Source organism: Acromyrmex echinatior, chromosome 6 (genome assembly GCF_024713525.1).
Source record: "Acromyrmex echinatior isolate Ae372 chromosome 6, ASM2471352v2, whole genome shotgun sequence".
NCBI lineage: Eukaryota > Metazoa > Arthropoda > Insecta > Hymenoptera > Formicidae > Acromyrmex > Acromyrmex echinatior.
Window position 1 is genome coordinate 9,284,632 of NC_141857.1, and position 12,680 is coordinate 9,297,311.

General features: G+C 33.0%; 1 protein-coding gene and 1 long non-coding RNA gene across 2 annotated transcripts; one reads left to right on the forward strand and one right to left on the reverse strand.

Moving 5' to 3' along the window:
* The first annotated feature begins 1,295 nt into the window (after positions 1-1,295).
* Positions 1,296-3,385, forward strand: EMC3 (ER membrane protein complex subunit 3). The gene is made up of 3 exons (XM_011063414.2): positions 1,296-1,673; positions 2,435-2,691; positions 2,831-3,385. The coding sequence occupies exons 1-3, from the start codon at positions 1,525-1,527 to the stop codon at positions 3,202-3,204; spliced, it is 780 nt and encodes a 259-aa protein (XP_011061716.1). The 5' UTR covers positions 1,296-1,524; the 3' UTR covers positions 3,205-3,385.
* Positions 3,386-4,380: 995 nt separating this feature from the next.
* LOC105150389 (uncharacterized) lies at positions 4,381-5,022 on the reverse strand. Its single transcript, XR_846710.2, has 2 exons — positions 4,882-5,022; positions 4,381-4,800 (listed from the first exon to the last, which is right to left on the reverse strand). It is a non-coding gene; the product is annotated as an uncharacterized LOC105150389 (long non-coding RNA).
* Positions 5,023-12,680: the final 7,658 nt, after the last annotated feature.

The window sequence follows — 12,680 nt, forward strand, 5'->3', positions numbered from 1 at the left end:
ACCAGATTAAAGGGTCTCTAAGCGTATCGACATGTCTTTATACAGGGTGGTCCATTTAAATCAATCATTTGAAACATCTCGCTTATTTTTGATGATATAAAAAAACGTTTCAAATGAAAGCGGAAGAGTTTTGAGGGGGACGCATTTTGATCATGTTGGTTTTTTTTAGGTGGGGACGTCAAAAAGATATGAATGTCTCCACTTTTTTAAATGAAATTGTATGATTTTTTTTTATATAATATGATATTCCTCTAATTATTCTGCATATAAAAATATTAAGGTAATAATATCAAAAAACAAATAGTTACTACAAATAATTACAACTATGTGTTTTCTTTCCACCAACTGATTCTCATTATTCTGTTCATAAAAGTATTAAAGTACGATTATCAAAAAATTAATTATTTAATATTTTATGTCAATATGTGCCAAAATAAAATGTAAAATATCTAGTCAACTATTTGTTTTTTGATATTATTACCTTAATACTTTTATATGCAGAATAATTAGAGGAATATCAGATTGTGTAAAAAAAATCATACAATTCCATTTTTAAAAGTGGAGGTAACTTTTATATCTTTTTGATGTCTCTACCTAGAAAAAAAAACAATAATAATACATCCCCCAAAATACATCCCCCTCGAAACTGTTTCACTTTCGTTTAAAACATTTTTTTGTATCATCAAAAATAAGCGAAATATTCAAGATGTTCGATTCAAATGGACCATCCTGTATAGTACCACATCAATATCTCACGCACCTATGATACATGCAATCGTGCACATGATGTTCATGTCAATTTTTGTATAACAAATTCGTCGCAATAAAGCGTCTTAAGGTATAACCACACAAACTTGCATAGTCGCATAAACGTATACCTAACGCATAAAACATGAAGCATAAGGAAATCAACCAAAGTTAATTTTTTTATGCATTACGTATTATACATTATGCAAAAGTATGTGCTCCCTGCTGAAGACGCATAACATAATGCATAAGAAAATCAATCAATCAAAGTGCTTTCTTTCCTTCCTTTCCATGAAATAAAGGACTCTGATTGGTTGATTTTCTTATGCTTCACGTTTTATGCATTATACAAGAGTCTGTGTTCTCCGCTTAAGCCTGCGGCACACGATGCTTGTTTTCCTGTTCGATTGCTAGTTGGAATCTTGCTACTGTATTAACTGCGATGCTGTCAGTGCCAATCGTCAATTTCTATCACGTGACTTATTTTAACGCCGAAAATGAGCTTCAAGTGTCGGCATAAAAAGGTACTTTACTGCTTACGCTGTTTGACGCTTGCATGTGAATGCACCTGCAGGATTGACCCGTCAAGTGCACGATATAAGGCAACATGTGTCGATTGTTGGAAAGCTTCCTTTATAATCAAAATTTATGAAACTGGAATTATTGAGGAAAACAGTCACAAAAAAAGAATAGAACGGTGAATAGTTTTACGTCGTTCCGTTTTTCGTTATCATTCGTTCTCGTGAATATAGGATTTACGCGGCAGAAACAAGTGACATGGCAGAATTGTTGCTGGATCCAAATATCCGAGGTTGGGTATTTTTACCTATAGTAGTGATTACGTTTCTAGTCGGTATAATCCGCCACTATGTTTCGATATTGCTTGCTTCGCAAAAGAAGGTCGAGCTTCATCAAGTGCAAGATAGGTAAATGTTTAAATATGTGTCGATTAATTTGGAGGTTTCACGTGAAGCTTAATATTGGTAATTCTTCAGAATAACTTACTCACCTTCGATTTCGATGAAATTAGGCTCATTCGACGCGTTTTTGCGTAAAGTGAATGAATTTGGCAGAAAAAAGTTCGGAACTGCCCTACAAAGCGAGATATTGAGCGTTAAAGTTGACAACTATTGAGGTTAGGTCACCTCCAATTTCAACGCGTTTTTGCGTAAAATGAAAGAATCTGACAACTATTGAAATTAAGATATCTGTCATATGATATGTATAGACAGTAGTTTATTGGTTTCGTCTGCTGGGAATATTTTTCCAAAAAAACCTAACTCTAACCCAATCCATTTTTTTGTGCGAGATGGCCCTCACTTCGCGTGGAAGGTTGTAAACCTAGTAGAACTTTGCTTCTTGAATGTACAACTTTCTACGCGAAAGTAAAAAATGAGTTTAGTTAAAGTTAGGTTTTTTTAAAGTATCACAAAACGACATGGATTTACAATCTTCTACGCGAAATGAAGGCTACCTCACTGCCAAAAAATGCGCAGTATTTTGCAGCTGTGACATATTTCCTAATCTCAATAGTTGTCAACTTTAATCGCTCAATATCTCACTTTGTAGGGCAGTCCCAGACTTTTTTCTGCCAGATTCTTTCAACCTAATTTCATCGAAATCGAAAGTGAGTAAACTATTCTGAAGAATTACCTTAAAATTATTTACAATATTAAATATTTTGCAGTCAAGTCATGATACGCTCAAGGCTGCTCCGGGAGAATGGACAGTACATACCAAAAGTAGGTTTTATGACAAGAAGACATTTCTTCAACAACGAAGAGACTGGTTATTTTAAGACTCAGAAGCGTCCTCCTGTCTCCCAAAATCCTATGACTGATCCAAATATGATGACTGAAATGCTGAAGGGAAATGTGACTAATGTCTTGCCTATGGTACTAATCGGTGGTTGGATCAATTGGATGTTTTCTGGATTTGTGACAAGTATGTAGCATTGAAATATTATATAAATATTTATATTTATTAAGTATAATTTTTTCAAATAGACTTTGGACTTTTAACTAAATTTTTAACTATTATAAAATTATGTACACGTAATTTGACATAAGTGCTTCAATTCCAGCTAAAGTACCATTTCCATTAACCCTACGTTTCAAGCCAATGTTGCAACGGGGTATAGAATTAGTTACGCTGGATGCTGCATGGGTTTCTTCTGCCTCGTGGTATTTCCTCAATGTATTTGGATTAAGGTCCATTTATACACTTGTACTTGGTGAAAATAATGCTGCAGATACTACAAGAGTAGTACAAGATCAAGTATCAGGAGCTGCAATGTCTATGCCACCTGATCCAAAAGCAGCCTTCAAGTCTGAATGGGAAGCATTGGAAATTTGTGAACATAATTGGGCATTACAAGGAGTAGATATTGAGCTCATGGGTATCCAATCAAAAATGGACCTAACTGATAATATATATCATCAAGGCAAAGCAAATTAATTGATTGATTGATATTAATAATCAAATTATTATTTATTATACAAATTTCACAAAAACAAATTTATTTATATGTTAAATAACAATTTTTGCAGTATCTATCTATCTAAGATATCTATCTAAGATATAACATAAAAGTTATTGTTTTTTGTTTTTTAATAAATAAAATGGTAAAATATGATAATATTTTAATTTTAATATTATATTGTGATAACAATCTTAAGTATAAAATTGATGAGAGCAATATATAATTTTATTCTAGATTTTTATTCAAATTCCGCTAAATATATAAATCTGTTTTACAATAATTTAAAATTTCTGTTCACACTACTGTCTCAAATTGTGACATCAGAAGGGGAAATGTACAATACAAATTCTTATAAATTATACTTGAATTTGCAGTCAAGTCATGATTTATATTTGAAATTATATTTGAACAGAAGTATTTTTCAATAAAACAATATTTGGAATTGGTAGGATAAATTGATAAAATGTACCGAAAATTATCCTCTTATTTCATGAAGGATCATATTTATTTTTACACAAAGTATTTTCTGTAACTTGATCATTTGAAATATCTCTGTTGTTTTTTGATGATGCAAAAAAACACCACAAGAGAAAATTGTTTGATTCGAAAAGACATATATACAGGGTTGGCCATATTCGACGGAAAGATGTTTTTTTTTTCAATCATGGGAAAGAGATGTTAGATCGAGTAACGACGTTTCCCATGATTGAAAAAAAAACATCTTTCCGTCGAATATGGCCAACCCTGTATGTATGTATGTATTGGGTCATCTAAAAAGTATCCGCGGTTTTTTGTCACTAGATGGTGTTGATGGTCAACATCATCTAGTGACAAAAAACCGCGGATACTTTTTAGATGACCCAATATGAGCAAAAAATTTTTCTTCAAGTCATATTTTTTGAGACTACAAGGTCACCTACTGTGTTTTAAATAGAATCATATGTATTAGAGATATAACAAAATCGATATAATTTAGGAGATATAAAATATGTTATTTTGGTATATTGATATAAAATAATAGTTAACTTGTAAACTATTTGTTTTTTTTATATCTATACTTTAATTCAGAATAATTGGAGGAATTATATTATGAAAAAAAATCATAACTCCATTTAAGGGGATCCTAAACCGAAGGCCGAACTTAATCAAGGTTGATAGTGCAGACTTTTTTTAATTCCAAATTCGATAATACTGACAGCTTTGATTCATTTCTTACATTATATTTTGTCTCACTCAACACATACATCCTTATGTAACATATTTCAGCGTTGCTATCGCAAAACAGCGCAACTACTACACGGAATTTCAACTCTGTTGACATTCTTAGGCTGCGGATTTAGACATGCGCTTTAAACTAGTCATACACACTTTCCGTAACTATAACAGTAACCATAAACACAATGTAGGTTTTCGCGTTGCTCGATTCAGTCGTCCGTAATCGTACAACCTATTCTACAATGATAGTAAGCAGTATGGTGGAAATAAATATAAAAGGTGAGCCATTTCCATGATTGCGCAGTAGCAGCGTGAATTTTGAGTAAAATTTGATTGGCTGTTCCAGTATACTAACGCTATTATAAGAAATTGCATATTAGATAACATTTGATTGGTTATTTCCAGTATTGCTATCGCCATTATGCGCAATGTTTTACCTTATATATTTCCACTATGATAATAATCAGTAGGAAGTAAGAAGTTCTTGCGCGCCTTATCTCATAATAAGCTTTGATTGGTTAGCAAAGTAAAGTAATAAGGTGTAAATGGGAATAATGGCTCCTATACATTGGACGCGGAAACACTTGCCGCGCGGCAGTCCAGTGCAGAAGCCATAATTCCGCCCATTTCGCTTACTCTCGGTCTTAATGCTTTACGCCATATTTTACTCTCTCTTACGATAGTCTTACTACTGCATTGTAGAATGGGCTTAATGCATGGTCTACAATGGGCAATAGCAGTAGTTGATTAAGGAGTAGGCGTAGAAATCGACCAATTATAGTTGAATGTGAGAAAAATAATGAACTATGATTAGTCAATTTCTACGCCTATTCTTTAATCAGCTACTGTTACTACACATTGTAGACCATGCATAAAGAGTCCTCTATATATATATTGGGTCATCTAAAAAGTATCCGCGGTACTTTGTCTAGATATATGACCATCAATACACATCTAGTGACAAAAAACCGCGGATACTTTTTAGATGACTCAATAGAAGTAGACGATCGTGGAGTCTTAAGTCATAGAAAACCAACTAATTACAATCAAATATAAGGAAAATACTCGATTAGAATTGATCAGTTTCCTACGACTTCTATGTAGACTCCACGATCGTCTACGACTTCTATATAGAGAACTCTTAAGGGGGATTTCACCTTTGCTGATCGTAGAATTAATTCAATTTTATGAATTTTTGAAAGAAAATTTATTATATACAGAATAATACGGGGTTTTGTATAAAATTATGCTTAAACAATAAAAAAAAATATTTTTTAATTAGATGAATATGCATTTTAATATCTCCAAATGACGATCGAATTAGGGGTCATTTTCAAAACACATCTCTATGACGGAAGTAATATTGATTCTGCAAATCATTTGAAATTTTTTTTTATTTTTATTAATTATATGAGTATCGCTATAGCATGAACTAAAATAATGTCAATTGCTCGAAATTTGTAAAAATAGTGGCATTAAAAAAATTAATGTTTTTTTCCTAAAAAAATTTGTTACTTTTTGTGAATAACAAATCGAATGTTTGTAAAATCATGATTATAGTTCGTGCCATATATAAAAGCATTAGAATCAAGAGAAAAAAAGAATTAAGTCGATACCTTAATCCATTTTTTAGTTATCAGTTCCGTCAGTTCGAAAAATGATTTTGAGAAAAACGTGTTTAAGGATCGACAAGAATCATAGGTCAAGTCCGATTAGAGTCCCTATAAGAGAATCGCGTCAATCTTATAGAAATTTTCATTGGTTTTGAAGTAAAATGGCGGAACCAATCATCGATGCTGTTATATCTCCACTTTTGAATAACGTGTGGTGATTTAGATTTTTAGAAATTGTGAGAATAGAATTTACGTTAAATTATATAATATTGACAAGTAGAATATATGTTAAATTATAAAATATTGACAGAAGTAGATTTGTTTTCTATAACTAAACTATAGTTTTACAATTCTATAGTTTCACATTTTTGGAATTGAAATAGTAATACGAAACAGTAATGAAATAACATTTTCATTTAATAATACTTATTTTAATAATACTTACTTATTTTATAGTTTAGCAGTTTATTTTTTTTTATTTTATAGTTTAGTTATTTACAAATTATATAATTTATCAATTTAACGATGGTAAGACATTTTATTTTACAATAAAATGTCTTGCTATCGTTAAACTGTTGTATATTGGTAATTTTAAACGCCCTTTCCACATTCCTCGATTTATAGCTCCCATATCCGATGTAATACTATGTACATATAGTCCAATCGATTCAGCCTTTTCTATTATTTCTTCAATGATAAGTTTTAAGCATGCACCATCAACTGCATCAGGAGTGTAATGATAAGCAACTATCTGTTTCCATCGCGAAAATATCTCCAAGCACAAAAATCAATCCATGCGTAATTAAGGGTTTTTCTCCTAGTATAGAAAAGCGAGGAAAGTACATAATATAAAGATAAACAGAAGTAAGAATAAATAAGTAAATAAGTAAGAAGTAAGTAAATAAATAATATAAACAGAATTCGTAGATGTACCAGGTTTGTGGATCGTAGCATATCCTAATACAATAATATTTACAATATTCATATAATAATACAATTTTCTGATGCATTCTGTTCACCAGGTACAAAATTTATTTTATTCAACGCTAGCATGCAATCTTTTTCTCCATCATCTTCAAAATGTGATACTTTATCTTTCAAAATTGTGAAGATGTCATCACAGATCTCTGGTTGAAAAATAATTGTTTCAATGCTCCTCTGGAGTATACGTAGAGGGCAAAAGAATATTTTGTTTAATAAGTTCATTATAGTCGCTTTTAAAACAAAAAAATTTTATCCTGAGCGCTTTTTTTATTGTTTCCTCAGACCATTTATATACTCTCTTTCTAGAAGAACTTGTTTGCAATCATTAGATTTGATCATTGTTAAAAATTGTATGTAGTATTTTCCATGTAGATTTTCACACTTTCTTTAATGCGTACTTCCTTTTGGCTCTTTAATTTTCTTATACACTGATTTGATTGTAATAATTATTACATGACTTACTTCACAAATATGTGAACTTTAAACAGATTGCCAATTTTTATGATTTATTTGTGACACTCATAAGGCCTTCCGTTCTTCATTACATGGAAAGGGTCGTAGCGAAAAGCCTTTTTTGTTATTGTTGTGACAGGCACACAACAATCAGTCATGTTTTCTGCGAAGAAGACATTAAAATTATATGATTGACAAGATTAGAATGTCACTTTCGACTACATAATATTTGTATCTTTTATATATTTCTAATTCGAAACCTTTATAATAATGTATAGGCTTACCTACTTATAATTTTGATATGAAATGATTTCGCGTCACTTTATTGCAGTCAAAGCTTCCACCGGCCACCATGATTCTACGCTCTTCGTAGTATAAGATCTAGTGTCCCTTTCTACTAGAGAGAATCCCAATTAGATGCCATTTTACTTCAGATTGTCGCGACTCTTTTATAAGGACTCTAAGTCTGATTTGACTTTGGAGACCTCACTTTGGACCTTGAAGCTCTGAATTCAGGGCTGCCAACTTAGATAATATAATCTTTATCTTCTTATGGGTTGTGTATTCATATACGTACACTAATATGATTTCTGTCGAGAGCGAACGAGACAGCGAAAGAGAGCGAGAACTGACATTCTTGCTCTGGTCGCTGTACAAGCGACCGAAGACCGAAAATGCTTTCTCAGCAATCTCGACCGCTCGGTGTATATCAGTATAAGAGCATTCGAGATTACATACAAGTTTTAATAAATTTTAGTAATCATATTCCTTTCCTATTAATGTATAATAGCAAAATTGATTTCAAAACGCGATAGTTTACAAGATATTAATTATTTATAATTTTCCATGTGTTATACATTCTGTCAAAAAAGTACCGGGAATTGATCATTTAAAAAGCCCGCTTAAAGGAATTGTCAAAATTCTTTTTGTCGCTAAGTTGGCATAACTGTCCTCTATACTGACGCGGAGTTGGAGTGCCATCTGTCATTTAATGTGATTATAGTGCTCGATTTTATCAGTTCATCTCAAGTGTGTTTTGCGATTTTTACAATGAATGAAAACATCGAACAAAGAATTTGTCTCAAATTTTGTATTGCAAATGGAATTTCGTGTGCCGAATCGCTGAAGATGTTACAGAAGGCTTACGATGAATCGACTTTATCAAAAACACGTGCATATGAATGGTACAGTGCATTGAAAAGCGATCGAGATGTGGTGAAAAACGTCAAAGTCGATCAAAAGTCAAAGTGATGTTAACTGTTTTCTTTGATTGTCGTGGTGTTCTGCACTCGGAATTTTTGCCAGAAGGTCAGACGGTAAATAAAGAATATTATCTTATGCGGCGTTTGAGAGAGCAAATTCGTCGAAAAAGGCCAGATTTGTGGAAAACAAACTCATGGATTTTGCACCATGATAACGCACCATCTCACAAGGCTATCATTGTGAACGAATTTCTGACCAAAAACTCAACAAATATCATCGAACAACCACCGTATTCTCCAGATATGGCTCCGGCTGACTTTTTTCTCTTTCCAAAACTCAAATTACCACTTCGAGGCACTCGTTTTCAGTCGATAGAAGACATAAAAGAGAATTCGCGGCGAGAACTGAAGTCGATTCCGGAAAATGCGTTTAAAAAATGTTTTGATGATTGGATTATTCGTTGGCATAAATGTATTATTTCGAAAGGAGCCTACTTTGAAGGCGATACAATAAATTTGAATGAATAACTATTTTGTGTTTTATTGACCAATTCCCGGTACTTTTTTGACAGAATGTATATCACGTTCATAAAGGTAACATGTATTTTGCGTTAGGTGCGCGTAAGGTGCGAAATCAATAAACTGGAGATCCCACGTTCAAATCCTACGTTCTTTTTTTTTCACATATATTTTCTAAAATAAAGTTATTAATAAACATATCAAAGCGAACATATTTTTATATAATTATTGAATTTATACGTACACTTTAAAAGTTTTAAACCAACCAAAATATTGTCAAACAAAAACAAAATATAGTCAAACGTTAGAATAAATATAAATAAAATTACTGAAATCATATCAGAGGTTGGATATAATAATATAAATAAATAAATATTATAAATAAATTAAATCTTCATTGTGTCAGTGAGTAGTAAAAAATTCAATCTAAAACTACTCCTTTGTTCAAATGCAAAAAAAATGGAATTATGAGTTAAAGTTATAATTACGTTATATATAAAGTCTAATGATTGATGTTTCTTAGCCAAAATTGAATGTCCTGAAGTACATCTATATATACGAGGGGTATCCAGAAAATAAGTTCTGTTTTTTTTTACAAATAAAGTTTTTATTGAAAAAATCTAAAATTTACATGGATAATACTTGACAACTTCTAGTCTTTTTCTACATAATTCCCGTCAATCTCAATACATTTTGTATATCTGGAAACAAGCTTCGAAATCCCTTCTGCATAGAAACTTCCCGCCAGTTCTTTAGTCCAGTTAGTTACAGCTGTCTGAACTTCCTCGTCGCTTAAACGACGATTTAGTTAAACGACGATCATTGCGAATCGCATTTTCAATTTTTGTCGTCAACTCATCCGTGATAAGGGAGGGTCTGCCTCTCCCACTTTCGTCTTCAAGCGAATGTCTTCCTTAAATTCTCGGACCCATCTCCGCACCATAGATTCACTCATCACACTCTCTCCATATACAGAAACAAGCTGTTTGTGAATATCAACCGATTTAAAATCTTGAGCAAAAAGAAACTGAATGATGCCGCGCAAAACAACTCGAGAAGGAATCGGAATGGAGGTGGCGGGACGCGAAGTGGAGGACTCCATTTTGATAACCTCTCCTGACCGTGTTTCACGAGCTACTGACGCCGAACACCGCTCATTCTATTCGGTAGCTTCCCCTCTTCAATGCTGTGTTGCCAGCTCGCTCATACATCGACCTTACTAAACGTATAATACAAACGGAACTTATTTTCTGGATACCCCTCGTACAATAAAAAATAAATTAATTATAAGAGAATTCAATTTAATAATAGATTTTATGAAAAGATTATATTCAAATAGACCAAACAATAAAAATGCTTCGTGTCAGAGTAATTCCAAATTTAAAACTTTTAGGCCCATTTGCACTAATGTTACTTTAAAACTCTCTCTGTCTCTGTTTCTCTTTCGCTTTAAAACGAGACAGATAGAGTTTTAAGGGGATGCTGGAGTGTCCTGTTTTATCATTAAATTTTAAAAACGCCTTTCTCGTAACTGTGTTTATGGATTGAAAAATCCTTCTCCACAATTAAAATATCGACAACAACGCAAGTCGCCAGCTACATTTGAATACGAAAAACGAAAGAAAATTAAACACTTACAGTTTTATTATCGGCTTCTGTAGTCAACACATCACAATATGTGTTGCATATAAGAGTTTCAGATCTTGCACGTTCATGAAAAGTAGCTGGCGAATTGCGGAAAACCTAAACGAACAATCCTATGCTTTTAGAAACGCGGTAGGAGTTTTAGTATAAGAGAAAGGCGTGTACAAAAATTTCGTTTGTATATTACGAGTGAAATTGACGTGTAGCCATGAAACTGAGCAGTATTTTAGTTTTGCAATATTCCGACAGCGGCGCTGTCATGAAAAGTGCGTCGCTGAACCATAGAAATGATCTGAATTATCGACCTACTCAGGCCCATTTCAATAAACGTGCCCTGGTGCCCTCAAAATTTTTTCTTTTGAGAGGAAAAATAATAAAATAAATATGATTAGTTATTTCAATTTTGAAATAATTTCTTCCTAAACAAGAAACATACCATATTATTTACATATGAATACAAATGAAGATAATTATTTTAATTACACTGTTCTGTCTTTTACATACATTTTATTTAGTAAATTATTGATGCATATATATAAAATGACATATATATGGTATATATATATATATATGTGTGTGTGTATATGTATGTACGTATGTATGTATGTCTATATATATATATATATATATATATATATATATATATAAAATAGCATAATACACACGCGTGTGCGTATGTATGCGTGTGCGCGCGCGCGCGCGCGTGTGTGCGTGTACATATATACAACACATGTTTAAACTTGATTTACTGAATTATTTACACATGCATATATCAAGATTCGGAACGTGATGTGTTTCGGTTGAGCTTTCTTTCTGCTCGGATGTCGGAACGACAAGCGGCAATCTCGTAGCAGACGTAGCATATAAATGATATTTTCGAATACAATTTGCTCTTATACTAAAGCTCGTAACTCATTTCTGCCAGCATAGTATTGTTCTTTGAGGTTTTCTGTAAATCGCCAGCTACTTATGCAAGGTCTGAAATTATTGTATAAAGCACATTTTTGACTCGGATGTCGAGTCTTAGTAAGAAGTGCCATTCCTCCTATCGGTCGCGCGCAAACGAAGTAGTATTGCTATTCAACTAGAGAAATGGATTGAACCATTGTAAATAAACCAGCAATATATTATCAGTCGGAAACGCCATAATAATATATTTTTGTATATATAGAAATATATATCAGGATCGTTGTTTAGAGAAGGAATCAGGCGTCCTTGCTGCATCGATGATGATGCCAGAATCGATAGAAATCACATTCTTGAATTGCAGAACGAATTATTGAAACAGAAGTACGACAGAGTGAGACAGAGAAAAAACAAAAAAGGATAGAAACTCCGATTGTAATCGGTGAGACTCCGCATGCCGAGCAGGGCTCGTCGAACGAAACAGTGAGTCTATCCTTCAGAGTCTCTCTCTCTTTCTCTCTCTCTCTCCCCCTCCCTCCCTCCCTCTCCCTATCTCCCCCCCTCCTCTAATCTCTCTCTCCTCTCCTCTCCTCTCCTCACCACTCCTCTCCTCTCCTCTCCTCTCCTCTCCTCTCCTCTCCTCTCCTCTCCTCCCCCCCTCCTCATCTCTCTACGGTCGCTTCTTTCTAGCGACCGAAAATGCTTTCTGGAAAATTTCGGCCGCTCAATGTGTATAATTAAGAGGAGAAAGAACATTATAGATAACATATTAGTTTTAATAAATTATGCTAATCCTATATCCCTCCAATTTATGTATAATAGCAAAAATAATTTCAAAACACGATAATTTACGGGATATTGATATTTCTATGATTTTCCATGAGATTTATATACCACATTCATAGAAATTATTTG